At 44.9% G+C, this 18999-nt stretch overlaps 1 protein-coding gene across 1 annotated transcript in view; it reads left to right on the plus strand.

Annotated features, from left to right (window-relative positions):
- Bcar3 (BCAR3 adaptor protein, NSP family member) overlaps positions 1 to 18999 on the plus strand; it is a 115781-nt gene that overhangs the window by 24244 nt on the left and 72538 nt on the right. The window contains exon 3 of the mRNA XM_042684610.1: positions 14438 to 14477. Coding sequence (XP_042540544.1) covers positions 14438 to 14477 — 40 coding nt within the window. The remainder of the gene's footprint in view (positions 1 to 14437; positions 14478 to 18999) is intronic.

Below are 18999 nucleotides of genomic sequence, written 5' to 3' on the forward strand. Positions count from 1 at the left end.
GCTTCCCAAATCATGGGGTAAGCCTGCAAGGAAAACAGGCAAACAAAAGCACTAACTTTAATCTTGATAATTGCAAGGGAATACTTGACCAAACAAGATAAATATGTGGAAGAACGAATGTCTTCTCATTCCGTTTGCAAGGTAATGATACAAGAATAATTTTGTAAGTTTCGTGTCTGTAAGTGTGGTAGTCTTTGCCTTTAAAGCTACATTCCTTTTGAAGTAACCAAAGATTTTAGATCTAAATACCCCACCGTGTGTGTGTGTGTGTGTGTGTGTGTGTGTGTGTGTGTGTGTGTGTGTGTGTGTGTGTGTGTGTGTATAGTATGTATAGTATGTATGTGTGTATCTGTATATGTGTGTTGGTTCTGGAGCTTGAACACAGAGCCTGGGCATTGTATTTGCTCAAGGCTGGCACAATTCTACCACTTGAACTACAGCCCCACCACTTCTGGCTTTTTGAAGGTGGCTAATTGAAGAGTCTCCCAGACTTTCTTGGCTGGGCTGGCTTCAAAGGCAATCCTCAGATTTCATCCTCCTGAGTAGCTAGGAATATAGATGTTGAGCCATCATTGTCTGCCAAGATGTAGTATTTTTGCCCAGTGGAGGGGACACACACACACAGCATCTATTGAAACAAATGGTTTTGTTGTGTTTTGTATTACTAGAGTTTGAATTCAGGGCTGATACCTTGTAGGCAGGTGGTCTGCCACTTGAGCCATGCTCCAGTGCTACAAACCAGCATTTATTAAGCAACTGTGTCCTAGAAAGGCCACTGTGAATGAAATAAAGACTCTGTTCTCAAGGATTTCATAGTCTAGTAAGGAGAGACCTAGAACACACTGCAGGCTCACCTGCAGTGAGCTACTGTCAGAGTTTTGTCATTTGGAGGAAGGGGTGCTCAGCTGCTTTTAGTTCATTTCCACCAGCTGAGCTGTGATTGTGGTGCTGGAGTTGAGGGAGTAGGCTCAGGAGGTAGGAATGATGTGAGATGGGGCCTCAAGGACTGCCGATTTAGAGAATTCCAAATGTTGAAGTGAAGGTAGTGTCAAGGCTGGTAAGAGGGATGAGATCTTAGGATCATAGATGTTATCTAAAGAACAAGTGAAATGAGAATGCTAGGCATTAATCTTATCTAATGGGATATGGTTATAGTTTAAATTATATATATATATATATATAATGATATATAAAATATCCTATTATAATAAGAGGACTATTGCCCAGGAAGTGCAAAATCTTTTTTTTTTTTTTTTGTCATGGGGCCTGAATTCTGGGCCTGGGCACTGTCCCTCAGCTCTTCAGCTCAAGAGTAGTGCTCTACATCTTGAGCCACAGCGCCACTTCCAGTTTTCTGGGGCTTATTGGAGATAAGTTTCACGGACTTTCCTGCTGGGGTTGGCTTTGAACTGCGATCCTCAGATCTCAGCCTCCTGCGTAGCTAAGAGCCACTGGGGCCCAGCTCCAGTAAATGCAAAATCTTAAATAGATTTAAAACCTACTGTTGTCTCTTCCTTCTTCTTCTTCTCCTTTTTTTTTGTTGTTGTTGGTTATAGAGCTTGAACTCAGGGACTGGGCACTATCCTTGACCTCTTCTGTTTGAAGCTAGCGGAGCCACAGCTCCACTTCTGGTTTTTGAGTGTTTAATTGGAAATAGGAGTCTCACGGGGACTTTTCTGTTTGGGATGGCTTCAAACTGCGACCTTCAGATCTCAGTCTCCTGAGTAGCTAGGATTACAGGCATGAGTCACCACTGGCTCTTGGCTTCAAAAAATTTTTTTTAAGTGATGAGACTGGTTTTATTTTCTGAGACTGTTTAGGTATTATTTTTCTCCAAATTTGCTCATCTTCCCTAAGCTTTGACATTTTTTTGCATCAAGTGTTCTATGGTTAAGTTTTATGTTTTGATTAATTATCACTCCCTTCCCCTCCTCCCCACTCTAAGATTGTAGGGATGGATCCCAGAGCCTGTGTGTAGCATGCCTAGCTACATCTCTAGCCTTTGGTGTTTTGAGAAAAGATCTTGCTATGTAACTCACGCTGGCCTTGAACTCAGGATCCTCTTGTCTCCGCCTCACTAAGTGTTGGGATTACAGGCATATGCTACCACACCTGCCTTTAATTTTCTTATTTTATTTTAGTAGTTTGTCATTGTACTCTCTTACCTGTTCCTCTGCCATTTTCCTTTTTTTGTAGTGTTTCATGTGCAGTCATCCAGATCATACCTGTTAGAGGTTTATTCTGGTAAGACCTGCTGGAGAAAAAAGCTTCTGACATCATTATTTTCTTATTTCATTTCCATTCATTTGTCTGTCTCCATTTTTCTATTTTCTTGGTATGTTCTGTTATCTTCAGTTGAACTGTGATTTCCAGACTTTCTTTATACATTGCCTTCAAAATACAGCTTTAACTGGGTCTTGTACTTTATCCTGTATTTTGAAAACATGTCTTGTGAATTTAAACTACAATTATTTTGTTGAGTATATAATGAGGTTTTTACCTGCCTCTTAACCTGTAATTCTATACTATTTGTGTGTGTGTGTGTGTGTGGCTATGGATTTTCTTTACTATCTTATTTTAAATTGTATCTGTCTATTTATTTATTTGCTGGTCCTGGATTTTGTACTCAGAGCCTGGGTGATGTTCCCTGAGAATTTTTTTTTCCCCTCAAGGGTGGTGCTCTTCCACGAGAGCCACAACTCTACTTCTAGCTTTTTGGTGATTAATTGGAGATAAGAGTCTCACAGACTTCCATGCTTGGGCTAGCTTTGAACTGTGATCATTAGATCTCAGCCTCCTGAGTAGCTAGGATTACAGGAATGAGCCACTGGTGTCCACTTAAATTATCTTTTTGAAAATACTCTCTACTGTTCATTGAATGGTTCCTTTAAAAAATACCTTTGGGGCTGGGAAGTTGGCTCAGTGGTAGAGTGCTTGCCTTGCATGCCCGAGGCCCTGGGTTCGATTCCTCAGCACCACATAAGCAAAAAGAAAAAAGCTGAAAGTGGTGCTGTGGCCCAAGTGGTAGAGCGCTAGCCTTGAGCTGAAGAGCTGAGGGACAGTGCCCAGGCCCAGAGTTCAGGCCCCACGACCGAACCACCCCCCCCCCCCAAAAAAAAAAAAAAAAAAAAAACCTTTGTATTACTTCACCAAAAAAAAAAAAAAGCAAACATTATCTATACTAGCTGTGCACAGTGGCTCATGCCTATAACCCCAGCTACTTTAAAAGCCAAAATCAGGAGGATCATGGTTCTAGGCTAGCCCACACAAACAAAAATCAGTTTGTGAAACCTCATCTCAATAGAAAAAAGCCTGCATGATGGCACATATCTGTCAATCCAGCTCTGATGGGAAGCATCAAGTCAGGATAGAGGTCCAGGGGCAAGCCTGGGCAAAAATTGACACCCAGTTACAAAATAACCAGTGCAAAACAGTGCTGGAGGCATGGCTCTGAGGTAGAACATCTCCCTAGCAAATGCCAGATCCTGAGTTCACAGTTACTACCAAAAAACCTCCCAGAAAACTCACACCAAAACAAACACCTTCTTTCCCCACCTCTCTCTCCCTCCCTCCCTCCCTCCTTCCCTCGCTTGCTCTCTCCAGATTCAAAACCTACTCTCACAATGACCTTTTTTAGATCCCGCTTATGAGTGAGATCATTTAGTATATGTCTCCATGCCTGGCTTATTTCATCTAAGCCATTTTTAAGTATACAGTTCAGTAGTGTTAATAAGTACATTGACATTGTTGTGAAACCAATTTACAAAACTCTGATTCTTGCAAAACAGGTCATCTTTTACAATCCAACAGCCCTTTCTGTCTCCGTGAATCTGACTACCCTACCAACCTCACATAAGCAGGATCATATACCATTCTTCTGTAGCTTGCTTCTTTTACTTCAGGATTTGCCCATGTTTGGAGCATGTGTCAGGATCTTCTTCCTTTATAAAGGTAATTATATTTATTGTGCATATAGGTCACATTTTACTGATCCACTCATCCATTGATAGATACTTGGATTATGTTTAACCGTGGGCTTTTTTTTGGCCAGTCGTGGGGCTTGAACTCAGGTCCTGGGTACTGTCCCTGAGCTCAAGGCTCAAGGCTAGCACTCTATCACTTGAGCCACAGCACTACTTCCTGCTTTTTAGCAGTTAATTGAAGATGAGTCTCACAGACTTACTGTGTAGGCTGGTTTCAAACCATGATCCTCAGCTCTCAGCTTCCTGAGTAGCTAGGATTACAGGCATGAGCCTCTGGTGCCCAGCTGTGTCTAATTTTGGAAGCTTTCAAAAATAATTCTATGAACAAAAATATACAAATGTCTCTTTGAGACCTTACTTCCAGTTCTTTTTGGTATAACATTGGCAGTGGAATTGCTAGTGATTTCACTTTATTTGCCTTTTTTCCCCCTCGTTGTACTACACACACTGTCTTTGAAGTCCTAGGCTTGACAAGTACTCCTCCTGCCTCAGCCTCCTAAGTAGCTGGGATTACAGGCATATACCATTATGCCCGGCTAATTTCACTTTTTTTTTTTTTAAGGAACTGCCATCATGTTTTTCATAGCAACTGCACCTTTTTATATATTCCAGCCAACAGAGTACAAAGGCTCCGATCCTCCACAGCCTCACCAACTGTTTGTTATATTCTGGGTTTTACTGGTAACCATTCTCATGGGCATAAGGTGGTAATTTGTCCTTTTCTAAAATTTTACAAATTAAATATGCATCTTGTGCCAGGTTGAAATTAGCTATATATTTACCAAATTTGAGGGGTGTGTATGTGGGTTCCATCATGCCTTTATTCACTTGATAGTTTTGCTGGGTACAAAATGTTGAGAACTGTCTCTTTTGGTTTATGAAAATCTGTCTTGTCATTGCTCTAACTTTTCTTTGTTCTTCAACTGTTTTCATGATCTTCTATTTGTCTTTGGTGAGCTATAATTTCATTACAGTGTGTCTAAGGATTTACTGTTCGTTTATACTGCATGAGATCTACTGAGGAGCCTGAATTTGAGGATAGATAGCTCCCTTTCATTCATTCTGAAGACTTCTGACATTATTCTTTAACTCTTAACTTCCTCCCCCACTTTTAAAAATAATCAGTTCTCCCAGAACACCAGCTAAGTGGACTTGGGATTTCTTATTCTTTTTCTTTCTTTCTTTCTTTCTTTTCATTCTCTCTCTTTCTTTCTTTCTTTCTCTCTTTCTCACTCTTTCTTACTTTTTTTTCCTCCCAGTTGTGGGGCCTGAACTCTGGGCCTGTCCCTCAGCTGCGCTGTCCCTCAGCTCTTCAGCTCAAGGCTAGTGCTCTACTACTTGAGCCACAGTGCCACTTCCAGCTTTTTCTGCTTATGTGGTGCTGAGGAATCGAACCCAGGGCCTCATGCACGCAAGGCAAGCACTCTACCACCGAGCCACCTTCCCCGCCCGTGACTTCTTATTCTATATGCAGCTTCTCTTTCATAGTTCCATTGCATTTTCTCTTTGTACTAAATTGTGTGTAATTAGCAATTTTGGTTTAAATTCATAAATATTTTCTGCAGTCATATCTAATCTGTTACTTAACATAGACACTGAATTTTATATTTTCATTGAATATAATTTTCTTTCCTTTAAGTTGTGCTATGTAAATACTCAGGCTGGCCTTGAACTCAAAACTGGGATTACAAGCATATGCCACCACACCAAGCTTTATTTTTTAAAATTTCTAGCTATTAGCATATGTTATTTAAAAATTTTTTTCCTCCCAGAACTGGGCCTTGAACTCAAGACTTTCCCTATCTCACTTTGTTTTTTTCTGCTCAAAACTGATACTCTACCACTTGACCCACAGCTCCACTTCCTAGTATGTTATTTTTGTAGCTAACATGTCTACTCTTATCACTTTTGATTTCACCTTTTCTTAAAACATATCAGACATTGTTGTTGGATAGCCTATATCTGATAATTTTCTTATCTGGAGCTCTGGAAATTTTCAGTCTATTGCTATTGTGACTCTCCATTGTTAGCTGGCTTTCTTAACCAGGGTGTAGATGGTTATTTCTTGTAGAGAATTTATATTTAGTGACATTTGTGAATATACTGAATAGTATTCTGTTGGAAAATTGTTCCCTATGAGACATTCACATTGTTCCCTTCTAATAAGCACTACCAATTATAACTGTTCAGTTTTGGACTTTTCAAAGTGGGTAATATGAATTTGAGTCTTCTTAGCATCTAGGGATAATAAGTTTAATTCTTGGTTTCCTGAGCTGGAGTGTGTTTTGTTTTGTGGCATATTTCTTCTCTTCTCACGGGGAGTGGGGCTCACTTTAATGGCTCAGGCACTACATAGGGCTTCAGGGGGAGCAGCACGCGTGCACGTGTGTGTGTGTGTGTGTGTGTGTGTGTGTGTGTGTGTGTGTGTGTGTGTTGAAGACAAGTCTCACTGATTCCTGCCTGGGCTGGCTTTGACCTGTGATCCTCAGATCTTAAAATTCCTGGGTAGCTAGGATTACAGGTGTGAGCCGCCCGTGCCCGGGCTGTCATTTAGTGTTGAGATGCTCTGGTTTACCATATTGAGCAAATGCAAGTCCCTTAGCAATTTTGAACTTGTGAAGCCTTACCTGAATTTTATAGATGTAACACAAGAGGGGTTTAGGGTGGCTTATATTCATTTGTCCATTCTTCTCCTTGCTCATCTATTCATTGGCTCTGTGCACTTTGTGGCTGGTAGTGGCCTAAAGACTTGGTACAGAGATGAGCGAAACAGAAGTAGCCCTGTCCTCAGGAAGCATCTGGTCCAGGGAAGAGAGACCCTGAACACTGGCAGCTCTCCAGGGTAGAGGTAAGGAAGGCAAATGACTCTGTGCAACTCTCTTGGCCAGTATTTGCACAGCTACCTGGTTTTGTTGTTTCAGCTTTTCCTGTATGAGTTAAGTGTTTTTGTGGGTGTATAGGAATGCCTTACATGTTTGCCCTGTTTCCTTGTGTTCTATGGGAAATGCTCTGAGTTCAGTTTGAAGGTTGAGAACAACCTTCTTTAAAGTTTAAAGTAACAGCAGCTGAGAGGTCAGAGAGCACATCCGAGTCACCAGTAGCTGAGCGGCAGCCATGTTGGGACCCTGCCAGCATGGGAAATGGCGGTAAGGACATGGAATCTTGTCTATTCAGATCCCAAGAGTTTAAGGGTAGTGTCTGTGACAAAGGTGTGCACTGATTCACTGAACAAACACACTGAGATCTAGTGGGGATCAGGCACTGTCTACCCTGCTCCCTGGGGAAGGAGTGTGCAAATCTTCTTATCTCTCATCCCTGTCACCCTCGAAGCCAGTCATTTCCCAAGACTGACCGATTCTCACTTAGATAAGTTTCTCAAGTCTGTACCCCATCCCCCTGTTCCCCTCTGTCTGACACTGCAGTCCATCCACAACCTGCCAGTGTGCTTCCCTTTGGTGTTCCTGCCTCCAGGTCGCCTGGCTAGGCTCCTGTGCTCACTGCCCCATGGAGAGTTGCTTTTTCTTTTTTCTTTATCCCCTCCTCCTCCTCCTCCTCCTCCTCTTCCTCCTCCTCCTCCTCCTCCTCCTCCTCCTCCTCCTCCTCCTCCTCCTCCTCCTCCTCCTCCTCCTCCTCCTCCTCCTCCTCCTCCTCCTCTTCCTCCTCCTCCTCCTTCTTCCTCTTCTTCTTCCTTTTTTTTTGTTGGTCGTGGGCTTGAGCTCTGGGCCTGGGCACTGTCCCTCAGCGCAAGTGCTCTACCACTTGAGCCACAGCACCACTTCCAGTTTTCTGAGTGGTTTTATTGGAGATCAGAGTCTCACGGCTTTTCCTGCCCCATCTAGCTTTGAACCGTGATCCTCAGATCTCAGCTTTCTGAGTAGCTAGGATTACAGGTATGAGCCACCGATGCCCTGCTTCCATCCTTCTTTTCTTTCTTTCCTACCTCCTTTTCTTTCTTTACTTCTCCTTCTCTTCCTCCTCCTTTTTGTTTTTTTTCCTGCCAGTCCTGAGGCTTGAACTCATGGTCGGGGCACTGTTATGAGCTGTTTTTTGCACAAGACTTACACTCTACCATTTGAGCCACAGCTCCACATCAGGCTGTTTTTGGGTTTGTTTGAGTAGTTTATTGGAGATAAGAGTATCATGGCTCGGTGACCATGGCCATGCCTATAATCCTGGCTAGGGGTCTGAGATCCTCTGAGGATCATGGTTCAAGACTAGCCCAGGCTGGAAAGGTTCATGAGCCTCTTTTTTCCAGTTAGTCACAAAAAAGCTGGAAGTGGAGCTGTGACTCATGTGGGAGAACACTAGCCTGGAGAAAAACACCTCAGGGATAATGTCCAGGCCCTAAGTTCAAGCCCCAGGAGCAACACTAAAAGAAAAACATCTTATGGACTTTCCTGCCCAGGCTAGCTTTGAACTGCAATCCTCCAATCTCAGCTTTCTGAGTAGCTAGAATTATAGATATGAGCCAGTGATGCCCAGCAAATGATTAATTTTTTGTTGTAGTTATATCCAAAAAGACATTTGTTTGACAATACTGTTGGCCAGTGATTTATTATATAATTAAATTAAAGAAGTATTCATTCAAGATAGACATAGACAACATCATCTCCATCTATAGTCCAACCACCCAGAAAAGAGGGTATATTACTGAACTCTTGCTGTGGAGGAGAATCTCACACCTCAAAATGGTGGGCACTTCCAGGTCAAGTGTCCTTTTAAGAGGGAAAGACATCATCCATTTGTTTATTGATGAGAAACTAAACAGTAAACATCATCTCCATGACTTGTAAGTTCCTAAGATTTGAACTTGAATAAGTAGGACACAGGAAAGAATGACTCCACTGGAATACACACGGAAAAAAAACTGAATAAACTTAAAAGCTAAGAATCAAATTTCACCCCACTGACCAGTTATGGCAAGGCAGAAGATCCACCTCCCCCCCACCCTCCTGAGGCCCTCCCCCACAGGGGCCTTCTCCCCCACAGAAGCCTTCTCCCCACCCAGGCGCCTACTACCAAACCTGATTGTAAACAGAGGTGCCCACACCATGTCTTATGGGGTGAGGAGTCCCAATTGGCCAAAGCCAAAAATAAATATGATTAAAAGAAAAAAATGCTTCTTTTTATATTGACAAGCTTCTGTGTTTTCTACTGATCTCTCTTGGAGAATGCCAGTGTGCAGCTGGAAGTGGGTGAGCTGCAGTCTTGTCTGACTAATTGGATATTCTACTTCAAGCTAGAGGCAGGGTTCTGGGCCGGAGGCATTGCCTCTGGCTCACCTGGTGGGCTGTTTATTTGGGGAGAAGATGCCAGGATGGAGTAGCTGTCTGAGAGAAGGGCAGAAAGAGCCTTCCACCATTTAAATATTAAGATTTAGCTCAGGGCCTTGGTTTTTTGTTTTTTGTTGTTGTTGTTGTTGTTTTTTGGGGGGGGGGCTCCGGTCGTGGGGCCTGAACTCTGGGCCTGGGTGCTGTCCCTCAGCTCTTCAGCTCAAGGCTCTACCACTTGAGCCACAGAGCCACTTCCGGCTTTTTTCTTTTTGCTTATGTGGAGCTGAGGAATTAAACCCAGGGCCTCATGCATGCAAGGCAAGCTCTCTACCACTGAGCCACCTTCCCAGCCCCAAGGGCCTTGGTTTTTAAAGCTTGGGGATTTGTGGTGGGCTGACTTGGTGTGGGGTGCTTCTTCATGCCCTGCCACACAGGGGGGAGGTGGGGCACCCTTGAACCCTGGCACTGGGCTGGGTGAGCAGTTCCATTCCTCTCTCAGAACAGAATGGACAGGCCTGCATTCACTTGGGGACAGGACCAAGAAGGCCCTGAGTTCCTTCCCTTGCTCAGCTCTCAAGGTTTTTCGGCTGAATAAAAGGAGGAAAATCCAGCTATGTCCTCCAATGGTCCACGCAGGCACTGGGGTTTCTTCTTTGGTCACTGTGAGAGTGAGCACCTCACGGTTCATCCAGGAATGCAAGTGTAGACTCGGGCTCCATGCCAAGATCTCCCCCCAGACACTGAGGCTGGGGTGACAGTTTGGGAGATTTGTTCTCCCTCCACCTTTTGTAGGGAATGGGAGGAAGGCCAGAGCTTTTGGGTGGTTAATTAGAAATGAAGAGTCAGCCGCGCACCTATGACTCATGCCTGTAATCCTAGCTATTCAGGAGGTTGAGATCTGAGGATGGAGGTTCAAAGCCAGCCTGGGCAGAAAAGTCCCTGTGAGGGCTGGGAAAGTGGCTCAGTGGTAGAGTGCTTGCCTTGCATGCTCGAGGCCCTGGGTTCGATTCCTCAGCACCACATAAGAAAAAAGCCGGAAGTGGCGCTGTGGCTCAAGTGGTAGAGTGCTAGCCTTGAGCTGAAGAGCTGAGGGACAGCACCCAGGCCCAGAGTTCAGGCCCCATGACCAGACCCCCCCCCCCCAAAAAAAAAAAAAAGTCCCTGTGAGACTTTTATCTCCAATTACCCACTCAAAAACCAGAGGTGAAGCTGGGTGCCGGGCACCAGTGGCTCACGCCTGTAATCCTAGCTACTCAGGAGGCTGAGATCTGAGGATCACAGTTCAAAGCCAGCCCAGGTAGGAAAGCCCAGGAGACTCTTATTCCAATTAACCACTCAAAAACCAGAAGTGGCACTGTGGCTCAAAGGTAGCGCATTAACCTTGAGCAAAAGAGCTCAGGGACAGAGCCCATGCCCTGAGTTTAAACCCCACAACTAAAAAATGAAAAGAAAGAGCCTCGTGGTCTTTTCTGCTGGGCTGACTTTGAACCTTCCTCCTCAGATAGCCTCGCACCTGCATAGCTAGCATTGCTGGCAACCAGTTTATCTCTTTTCTTTTTCACTTGAGACCTGGAGATCTTTAGCTCTATGATGATCATATGCGCAGCAAAGCTTTAGAAGAGTTGATTATGTTAAACAGATGAATTCTTGTCTTTGAGAAAACTGGTGCATGGTACTGGCTGGTCACGTTGAGAATGAACTTTCAAGGCATTTGTTAGAGATGCTTTTCGTGCTGAAGACCTTTCCATAGAAACCGTAGGCTGAGGGCAACTGAGGATGCAGTAGGATGTTGAAGGATACTCAGGGATACTGAAAGTCTGTCCGAGGAAGCTGTGCAGGCTCCATCTGAAGGTTTGGTGATTGTTTTGAGCTTCATCAGAGAGTTTGGTGATTGCTTTGGTCTCAGCCTCAGAATGCTTTCTCCATGGCATTTGTCCAGTTTGTGATTGATTCTTAAGAGTCTGGGAACATTTTCTCACCCTGCTGGGTGCAGACAGGGTTGTGTAACGTGCCATAGATGTTGAAAGTATTAAGTACACCAGGTGACACATGCCTGTTTGCCTAGCACTCAGGAGGCAGAGGCAGGAGGATCTCAGGTTTGAGGCCAGCCTAGGCTCTGTAGGGAGAGCTTGTCGAAAAAGAAAAGAGGAAAGTAGAGCGAGAACCAGTTCACAATGGCAAGGAAGTAGTAAATACTGCAGATGTATTGTGACTCATGGATCGACAAGAAAGATTTTGAAAGGCAAAAGCAAGCAGAGTTGGACCAAATCCCATGTGTAGACTAGTAATTAGTGAAAGGTTAGGAAAAAATGATAAGCACTATGGGAACCATGGCGAGAAGGCTCCCAAGTTGTCTTATTCCTTTCTTTTAGTAGTACCAGGACTTGAACTTAGGGCCTTGCGATGGGTAGGCAGGCTTCCTATCACTTGAGCCTCACTTCGAGCCCTCTTTGCTTCAGTTTGTTTTTCTGATAGAGGCTGGTGCTGTTGTCAGTGCTAGTCTCAGCCCATTCGTCTACTTCCATGTCCTGTGCAGCTGCAGTTCACAGGTATGTGTGACTATGCCTGGCTTGCTCTTCAAAATACAGTGTTTCCAGCTCTAGCTAACCTGGAACCATTACCTCTGGTCTCCACTGACTAACCCATTTTTCACTAAGAGGGGGTAGTTTGCATTTTCACTGTGCTGACATTTGCAGGGATGGTACAAAAGTGACAGTGGGTACAGATGGTGGTGGTGGGTGCAAAGCCAGGTGGTGCCACTACCCTGAAGCTACATCACCACAGTCCTCGCCTCTGTACTCTCACAGTTAAGAGAAAGTAATGTTGGTTTAACAATGTCTGGTAATTTTTAAAAGGACAGGACTCCAGGAAATGGAAATAATAGGTTTTAGTGAGTTTTTTTTTTTCCTTCATCTATCTTTGGGAGTATAAAGGGGGACACAGAAATGGAGAGACAGAGGGTGAACAAATGCAGCAGTGGTACCCACTAAACACTATGTTCAAATGAATTATCCAACTTGTGGGTGGGAATGGGAGGAAACAACTGGGAGAGAGCGAGAGAAGTGGTGACATTGTCCAAAAAGAAATAATTGTATGGGCTGGGAAGGTGGCTCAGTGGTAGAGCGCTTGCCTTGCATGCATGAGGCCCTGGGTTTGATTCCCCAGCACCACATAAGCAAAAAGGAAAAAAGCCGGAAGGGGCGCTGTGGCTCAAGTGGTAGAGCACTAGCCTTGAGCTGAAGAGCTGAGGGACAGCGCCCAGGCCCAGAGTTCAGGCCCCACGACCAGACCCCCCCCCAAAAAAAGAAATAATTGTAACCCCTCTATACATCACCTCTATAATAATCATAAACAAATGTAAAGACAGGAGGCCTGGCTCACGTGATAGAGCAATCTGCTTAGTAAGCATGAGGCTATGAGTTCAAAAAACTTAATCAAATGAAATGTACATACAAACGGGCAGAAGATGAAACCCACATTTGAAGGGATCTAACATTTTTTCTGCAGTTGGGGGCCTATAAACCTAAAATGTTAATGTAGTACAGAAACCAAGGTTTGAAACACTTACAAGGGAAGCAGCCCAGGCAGAATGCTGCAGACCAGATGTTCAGTCTTAGACTGGGTTCTTCAGGGAAGGAAGGCCTGAGGTGGAGAACTCTCCGGATTTTTGGAGAGGAGGAGACCAGCCTGGACATGACGGACAGACTCGGGATGTCTTGATGCCAGTGCACGCAAGCACTGCGAGCTTTGGCCCTTCTTGGTTCCTTTGGTTCAACAAAGGTCACATGTCAGACCTGATCTTTCGACACCTTTGCGTACAAAGGGTATCCTGGATACCAACTTACCCCACACATGCGTGCTATGTGCAGGTCCAACTTATGGATCAGTGGGAAGAAAGCTTGAGCTTAGACCCATTTCCACATGAGGCAAGGACTCCTTGGACCCCAGGGGAAGTGGCTTTGCTCTTCTTGTTTGCAGTTCTTGCAGTCACCCCATAGCCAGAGAAGAGGTCTCAGCAGTGATCTGAGGTTGGGTTCACTGACTTTGGGGGCTGCTTGTCAGTGGGATCCTCACCTTCTGACAAGCCCTTTCTGTCACCAAGGAGAGAGGCTAAGAAACCTCCCCTTTAAGAGCCTCTGACCTTGGCTGGGAAGGTGGCTCAGTGGTAGAGTGTGTGCCTAGCATGCATGGCCCTGGGTTCAATTCCTTGGTACTACATAATCAAAAAAGAAAATTATTTTAAAAAGTAATTCAAAAATAGAGAATTTGGCCTTAAAGCTGAAAGCCCTGGGCCCTAAAGTGATATCATCTCTGTGGGGAGTTTGGGTTTGAGCCTCCCTACCTTCAGGGGGGATGGGGCAGCTGTCTGTTCTTGTTATGGGGGAGACCTCATGTCTCCCCGCCTCTTCTAGAGTCTTAGACATTCCCAGTTCCTGTCCAATCACCCTTCTCTGCCCCCGGCTGCCAATTATGTCCACTTGATCTTCCTGTACTATTCTGGTTGGAGAGGAGACATTGAAGGGAATGGGTAGGTGGCATTCTGTGGGGGGAAGAGAATGACACAGTTCAGATGCAGATGTGAGGTTCCCTTCTGCCCCTCATCCCCGGGCTGGCCAACCTTGGCAGCTGCCCACCTGCCTGAGCCTCCATTTTCTTATTGTCATAATGGCATCAAACTTACTCGCCCCTCTTCCTCCCCCACCCCTGCTAACTTTTTGCTCCAAGCTCTGTATGTGCATGCATACATGTGTGTACATGTACTGGGGCTTGAACTCAGGGCCTGGGTGTTATCCCTTAGCTTTCTTGTTCCACCCTGGTGCTTTACCACTTGAGCCATAGCTCCACTTCTGGCTTTTTGGAGGAGACTTTCCTGCCTGGACTGGCTGTGAACTTGGGTCCTCAAATCTCAGCCTCCTGAGTCACTAGATTACAAGTATGAGCCACTGGTGCCCTACTTTGCTCCAGACTTGGAGGCTAGTTCATGCTCGAGTGAACCTCAAATTGCCACACACAAAACAGCCTCCTGTTCCAAGGTTTCCAGACTGAGGTCGTGGTATCATGCCATCCGATGCCTTGTGTGTATATCTGAGAAGTTGGGGCCCTTGCTTATGAATTTACATAACAGAATGAACCAATGTTGGCACATCTTCCTCCTTCTCACATTTCTCTTTTCTCTTTTAGGGATCCTCATCTTCTAGATCCAACGCTGGAATATGTGAAGGTAGGAATCCAGGATTTAGTGTGAATAGTAGATTTAAACATTTAGTTTATCCCTGGATAATAGAGTTCCCATTTCTCACCCAGTATTGCCAAATAATCCTGCAGGCTGGCTTATGTAGAAAGTGGGTTCAATGGTCTGAAACTACCGGAGGAATTTGACTCTGTTAGTCCTTGGTAAACTTTATAAATGTCTTGTGACATCCTATTACGTCTACAGTCTTTCCCTTTTTATGTGTCCCAAGTGTATCTTAAAACTGAGTTTTTATGAAGAAAAGTATGGTTCTTGTATGTAATATTCCCCAAGAAAATGCAAGTGCATTAGTTTGTGTAAGAACATTCACACCAAGTGGAATCAATGAACAACACATGATTTTATTCAGGTCACATTGTTGCTACCAAATAAAATCTATTTCATTTTGTTGCTAAAGCATCATTTAAAAAAATTATCTATAAGATCCTCAAAGAGGTTTCAATTCACCGTGTCAGATTATGAGTACGGTGCACTCAGTCCCTGTCACCCCTTCCATTGTTCACGATTTACGATTCATTCCTAAATTCTTAGTCTTCTGATATTTGGTCTCCGGGGAAGGCAGATGAGGAATTGTAGGCCTGTTTTTACCTTTAGTGGATCCTAAGGGCCCTGGGGTTTTGTGGGCTGTCCGCTCTTTCCCAACGCCCCCATGTTGAGAAGGGGACCAGGAAATAGCTCTGTTTTCCATGGAGCTGAGAGTCAATGCTGCTAAATATTTAGCCCTTCTAAACAGTATTTTCCTTCTGGGCAGAAAGATAAGATTTTTGTTTTCCACATCTGCCCTCTGGCCTCCCCTCACTTAGGGAACATGCACTTTTATTTTACTTTTGAACTGCTCTTAGATCTGGTATTTTTGCCAGGCACTGGTGGCTCACGCCTGTAATCCTAGCTACTCAGGAGGCTGAGATCTGAGGATTGCAGTTCAAAGCCAGCCCAGGCAGGAAAGTCCATGAGATGGTTTATCTCCAATTAACTGGAAGTGGCACTGTGGCTCAAGTGGTAGAGCACTTGCCTTGAGCTGGAAAGCTCAGGGACAGTGCCCAAGCCCAGAGTTCAAGCCCCATGACTGACGCCCCCCCCCCAAAAAAAAAACCCCACATCTGATACCTTCTATAGAAGAAAGAATTGGCTTGTTACACTTAGATTTATAGGAAAATGTGTGTGTGTGTGTATATATATATATATATACACACACAAAGTACATAATATATACATATACATACACATATGCAATATATATTGTGCATATATGTTATATATGACACCTATTACGTATAAAACACATTACATATTACTGTGGTGTGTGTGTGTGTGTGAGTGATTTCTGTCTTCATTGTTCCCAGGGCAGCCTCCTGGTTTCAGAGCACAGTCATGTTTTTGTAATCTGTACCTTAAGAGTTCTGGCTCTCCCTCCCTCTTTAGACCAGAGGCAGATGAGAGAGGAGAAAGTTCCAGAACAATCACACATCACATAGTACAACTTGTGGATGCTATTTCTGCCAGTCTCTTATACCTGACCAGTGGTCTGAGCCGTGTTTCCAGCACAGCCAGTGTGCAGCCCTGATTTGGCAGGGCTGCTGCATCAGAATCTGGCTCCTGGCTTTTGGAATGGTGGGTTTGTGTCCTGCCTGTACACGTTACATATATTTTTCTGCAGGTTGTGTATTGCAGCTTATGAGGGGACACTATTTATAGGCTATGGTTTTACTTGGCTGTATTATTAAAAATGTGCCTGGGATGATGCAGGATATAAAGCTACACCAACCCTTTAAAATTCACTGAACTCTGTTTTGTGTGTGTGTGTGTGTGTGTGTGTGCGCACACGCGCACATGTGCTCCTCCTGGGGCTTGAACTCAGGGTATGGGTACAGTTCCTCAGCTTTTTCACTTGAGGCTAGTGCTCTACCACTTGAGCCACTACTCCATTTCTGGCTTTTTTTTTTTTTTTTTTTGGTAGTTAATTGGAGAGAAGAATCTTCCAATCTTTCTTGCCCATGCTGGCTTTGAACCATGATCCTCAGATCTCAGCCTCCTGATCTGTGGGGTTTGTTACCTGTAGTCAGTCATGGCCCAAAAAACATCAAATGAAAAAAAAAATGTCCACAGATCAACAATTGTTCTAAATAACCTCCTTTTCTTAGTAGCTTCCAAAACCTTACACTGTCCTGCTCCGTCTCACGTGGGACCCGAATCATCCTTTGTCTGGCATTGCCACACCGGATATGCTGCCCTCCTGCGGGCCACCCAGGGGCCATCCTGGTGATCACAGCATCACAGGGCTTGTGTCCAAGTAACCAGGGCTTGAGAGTAATGATACAGAGAGGAACAGGGTATAAACCACAGGACAGATTGACCCCATACTTCATGGCAACACAGCAAGGCATTTATGAAAAAAAGACAGTGTATATAGAGAACGGGGCCGGGCATCTTGAGATGTATTCCCTAGAGATAAGAGGGGATGGCTGTATTATCTTAGCTATTGCATGTCACTCATAAGATGTGATGGATCAAGATCTGGGACAGAATGGCTTCAGTGTGTCTTTACCCACACCCTGCACACTCCTGTAGTAGTGAGAATTGGTGAGAATTGGTGAGATCTCAGAGTCTTGAGGAGTTTAGCTGTGAGCCACCAGCACCTGGCTACAAAATATTTTTCCTTCTTACTCTGCTCTGGGTCTAATAGAAGGATTTGGGCGCTGGTTGGGGCCAGTGTGGGGGTATTTTCCACTTGCCTCCAGGGACTACAAAGCTCTGAAAGCAAGTTCTAAAGGCCTCTGACCTGAAGGCCCAGAGAGGCCTACATGCCAGTCGTCTTGGGCTGGTTCATGTCAACTGTAGCACGTCTCAGATTCAGTTGCCCTTTGGAGCCTGGATACTGGTCCCATGAAGCCCCATAAACCAGGGCCAGCGGGGGCCTCATGATTAGAGGGTGGCTGAAGGTAAATGCATGTGAGGTCCTGGTGGACCGTGTGAGATGCAGTTTGGCCCCTTGGCTTTGATCTGCCCCGCCCTTCTTTCTCCACTTACTCAGTGCCTTTGGGGCATGGAGAAAAGAATGAGTTCTGTGTAACAACTCCTGCTGGGCCTTATGCTAAGGTCAGATTTATTTAAAGCCTAATCATAATAATCAAGGTGCCAAATGTTTAGGAATTCACCCTCACCCTGGAATGGGCGTCTGGTCCCTGCCTGAGCTTCATTTAGGTGGTGGGAACACCTAGCTGTGGGCAAGAGGCGGCAGATCGTGAGACTGCCACCGTGTTCACCTCCTTTCTAATGCCCAGAGAAAGAGGGGAGACGGGTGTGACAGCATCCCCTGCCTCCCTGGGCCTAGAGGAGACAAGGCACGGAAGCCTTGTCCAAGGACCGACTGGACTCTACAGCGTCAGCACCAACCAGAGCTGGGGAGAGTAAGAATCCAGAATCCAGTTCTGCCCAGTTGGTATTCTGTGTCCTTCTCAGTCTCTGCAGGTTTTGTGCTGTGCCACGTGAAAGCCTTGTGGAAGGGGACCAGTTTCTCTGTTGCTTAGTTACCGTCCTCTGTCCTCTGTGCAGAGTGGAGAGGCTAGGGAGCCCCTGGGCTGTTTGGGGGGTTCTTCGGCTGTCCAGCAGGCTGGCCTCCTGCTGAGTCCCCCCACCCCCTACAGCACATAGACCTGAAAGGTTTAATTTGAAGTTTGGACGTGAGCAGAAAATAAATAGAAGATCCAAAATAGCCCAGGAATTTGGAATCTTAATTCCCCACCATGTTCATTTCTAAATCTGCCCTGGAGAGTTTGCTGAGTTTTGTTTTCTTGTTTTGCTTCTCAATCTTCGTTTCCTTAGCCCTTTTCTACCCTTGTGGGGGTTTTGTTTGTTTTTTGGTGGTGTGGTGGTTTTTGTTTTTTTGTTTTTTTTCCCCTGCAGTAGCTTAAAACACGATCATCTTGAAGGTCTGATTTTAAGAAATTCTTTTCATTTGTAGTTTGGGACTTGGTTTGCAGTGGAATTTTCCTCTGCGTACCTAGCATACCTTACCATAGATAAAACCAGTTGTGTGTGTGTGTGTGTGTGTGTGTGTGTGTGTGTGTGTGTGTGTGTGTGTGTTTGTGTGTGAGTGAATAGGAGGAAAGAGCTTTCAGAGGCAGTGGCTCTGGGCATAATTGATGTAGTTTGGCCCTCTGGGCGGCTATAGCTGCTCAGCTTAATGTCCCCGTGGGGTTCTGCTGTATTTCGACCCCCATTAAGGTGTATTTAGTCTGTGTCCAGTGTCTTAGGCTTGTCAGGTGTTAGTGTAAGAGATGTGATTAAATAGCTGTGCTAGATGTTAATAATTGGTAATGGCTCAGTGTACCTCCCCCACATGACAGTCCAGCAGTGACTCTTAATCATGCTAGGGAGGGGGCTGGGCTGCATTGAGTTTTCTTCCATTTTCTCTATGGCCTCTGTTTTGCTGCAGCTAGAAAACTTCAGCATGGGATCTTCTTGCTTCTTCCAGCTTAATATTTTTGGGACA

The sequence above is a fragment of the Dipodomys spectabilis genome, unplaced genomic scaffold (genome assembly GCF_019054845.1).
Source record: "Dipodomys spectabilis isolate Male_0828 unplaced genomic scaffold, ASM1905484v1 ptg000002l, whole genome shotgun sequence".
Lineage (NCBI taxonomy): Eukaryota > Metazoa > Chordata > Mammalia > Rodentia > Heteromyidae > Dipodomys > Dipodomys spectabilis.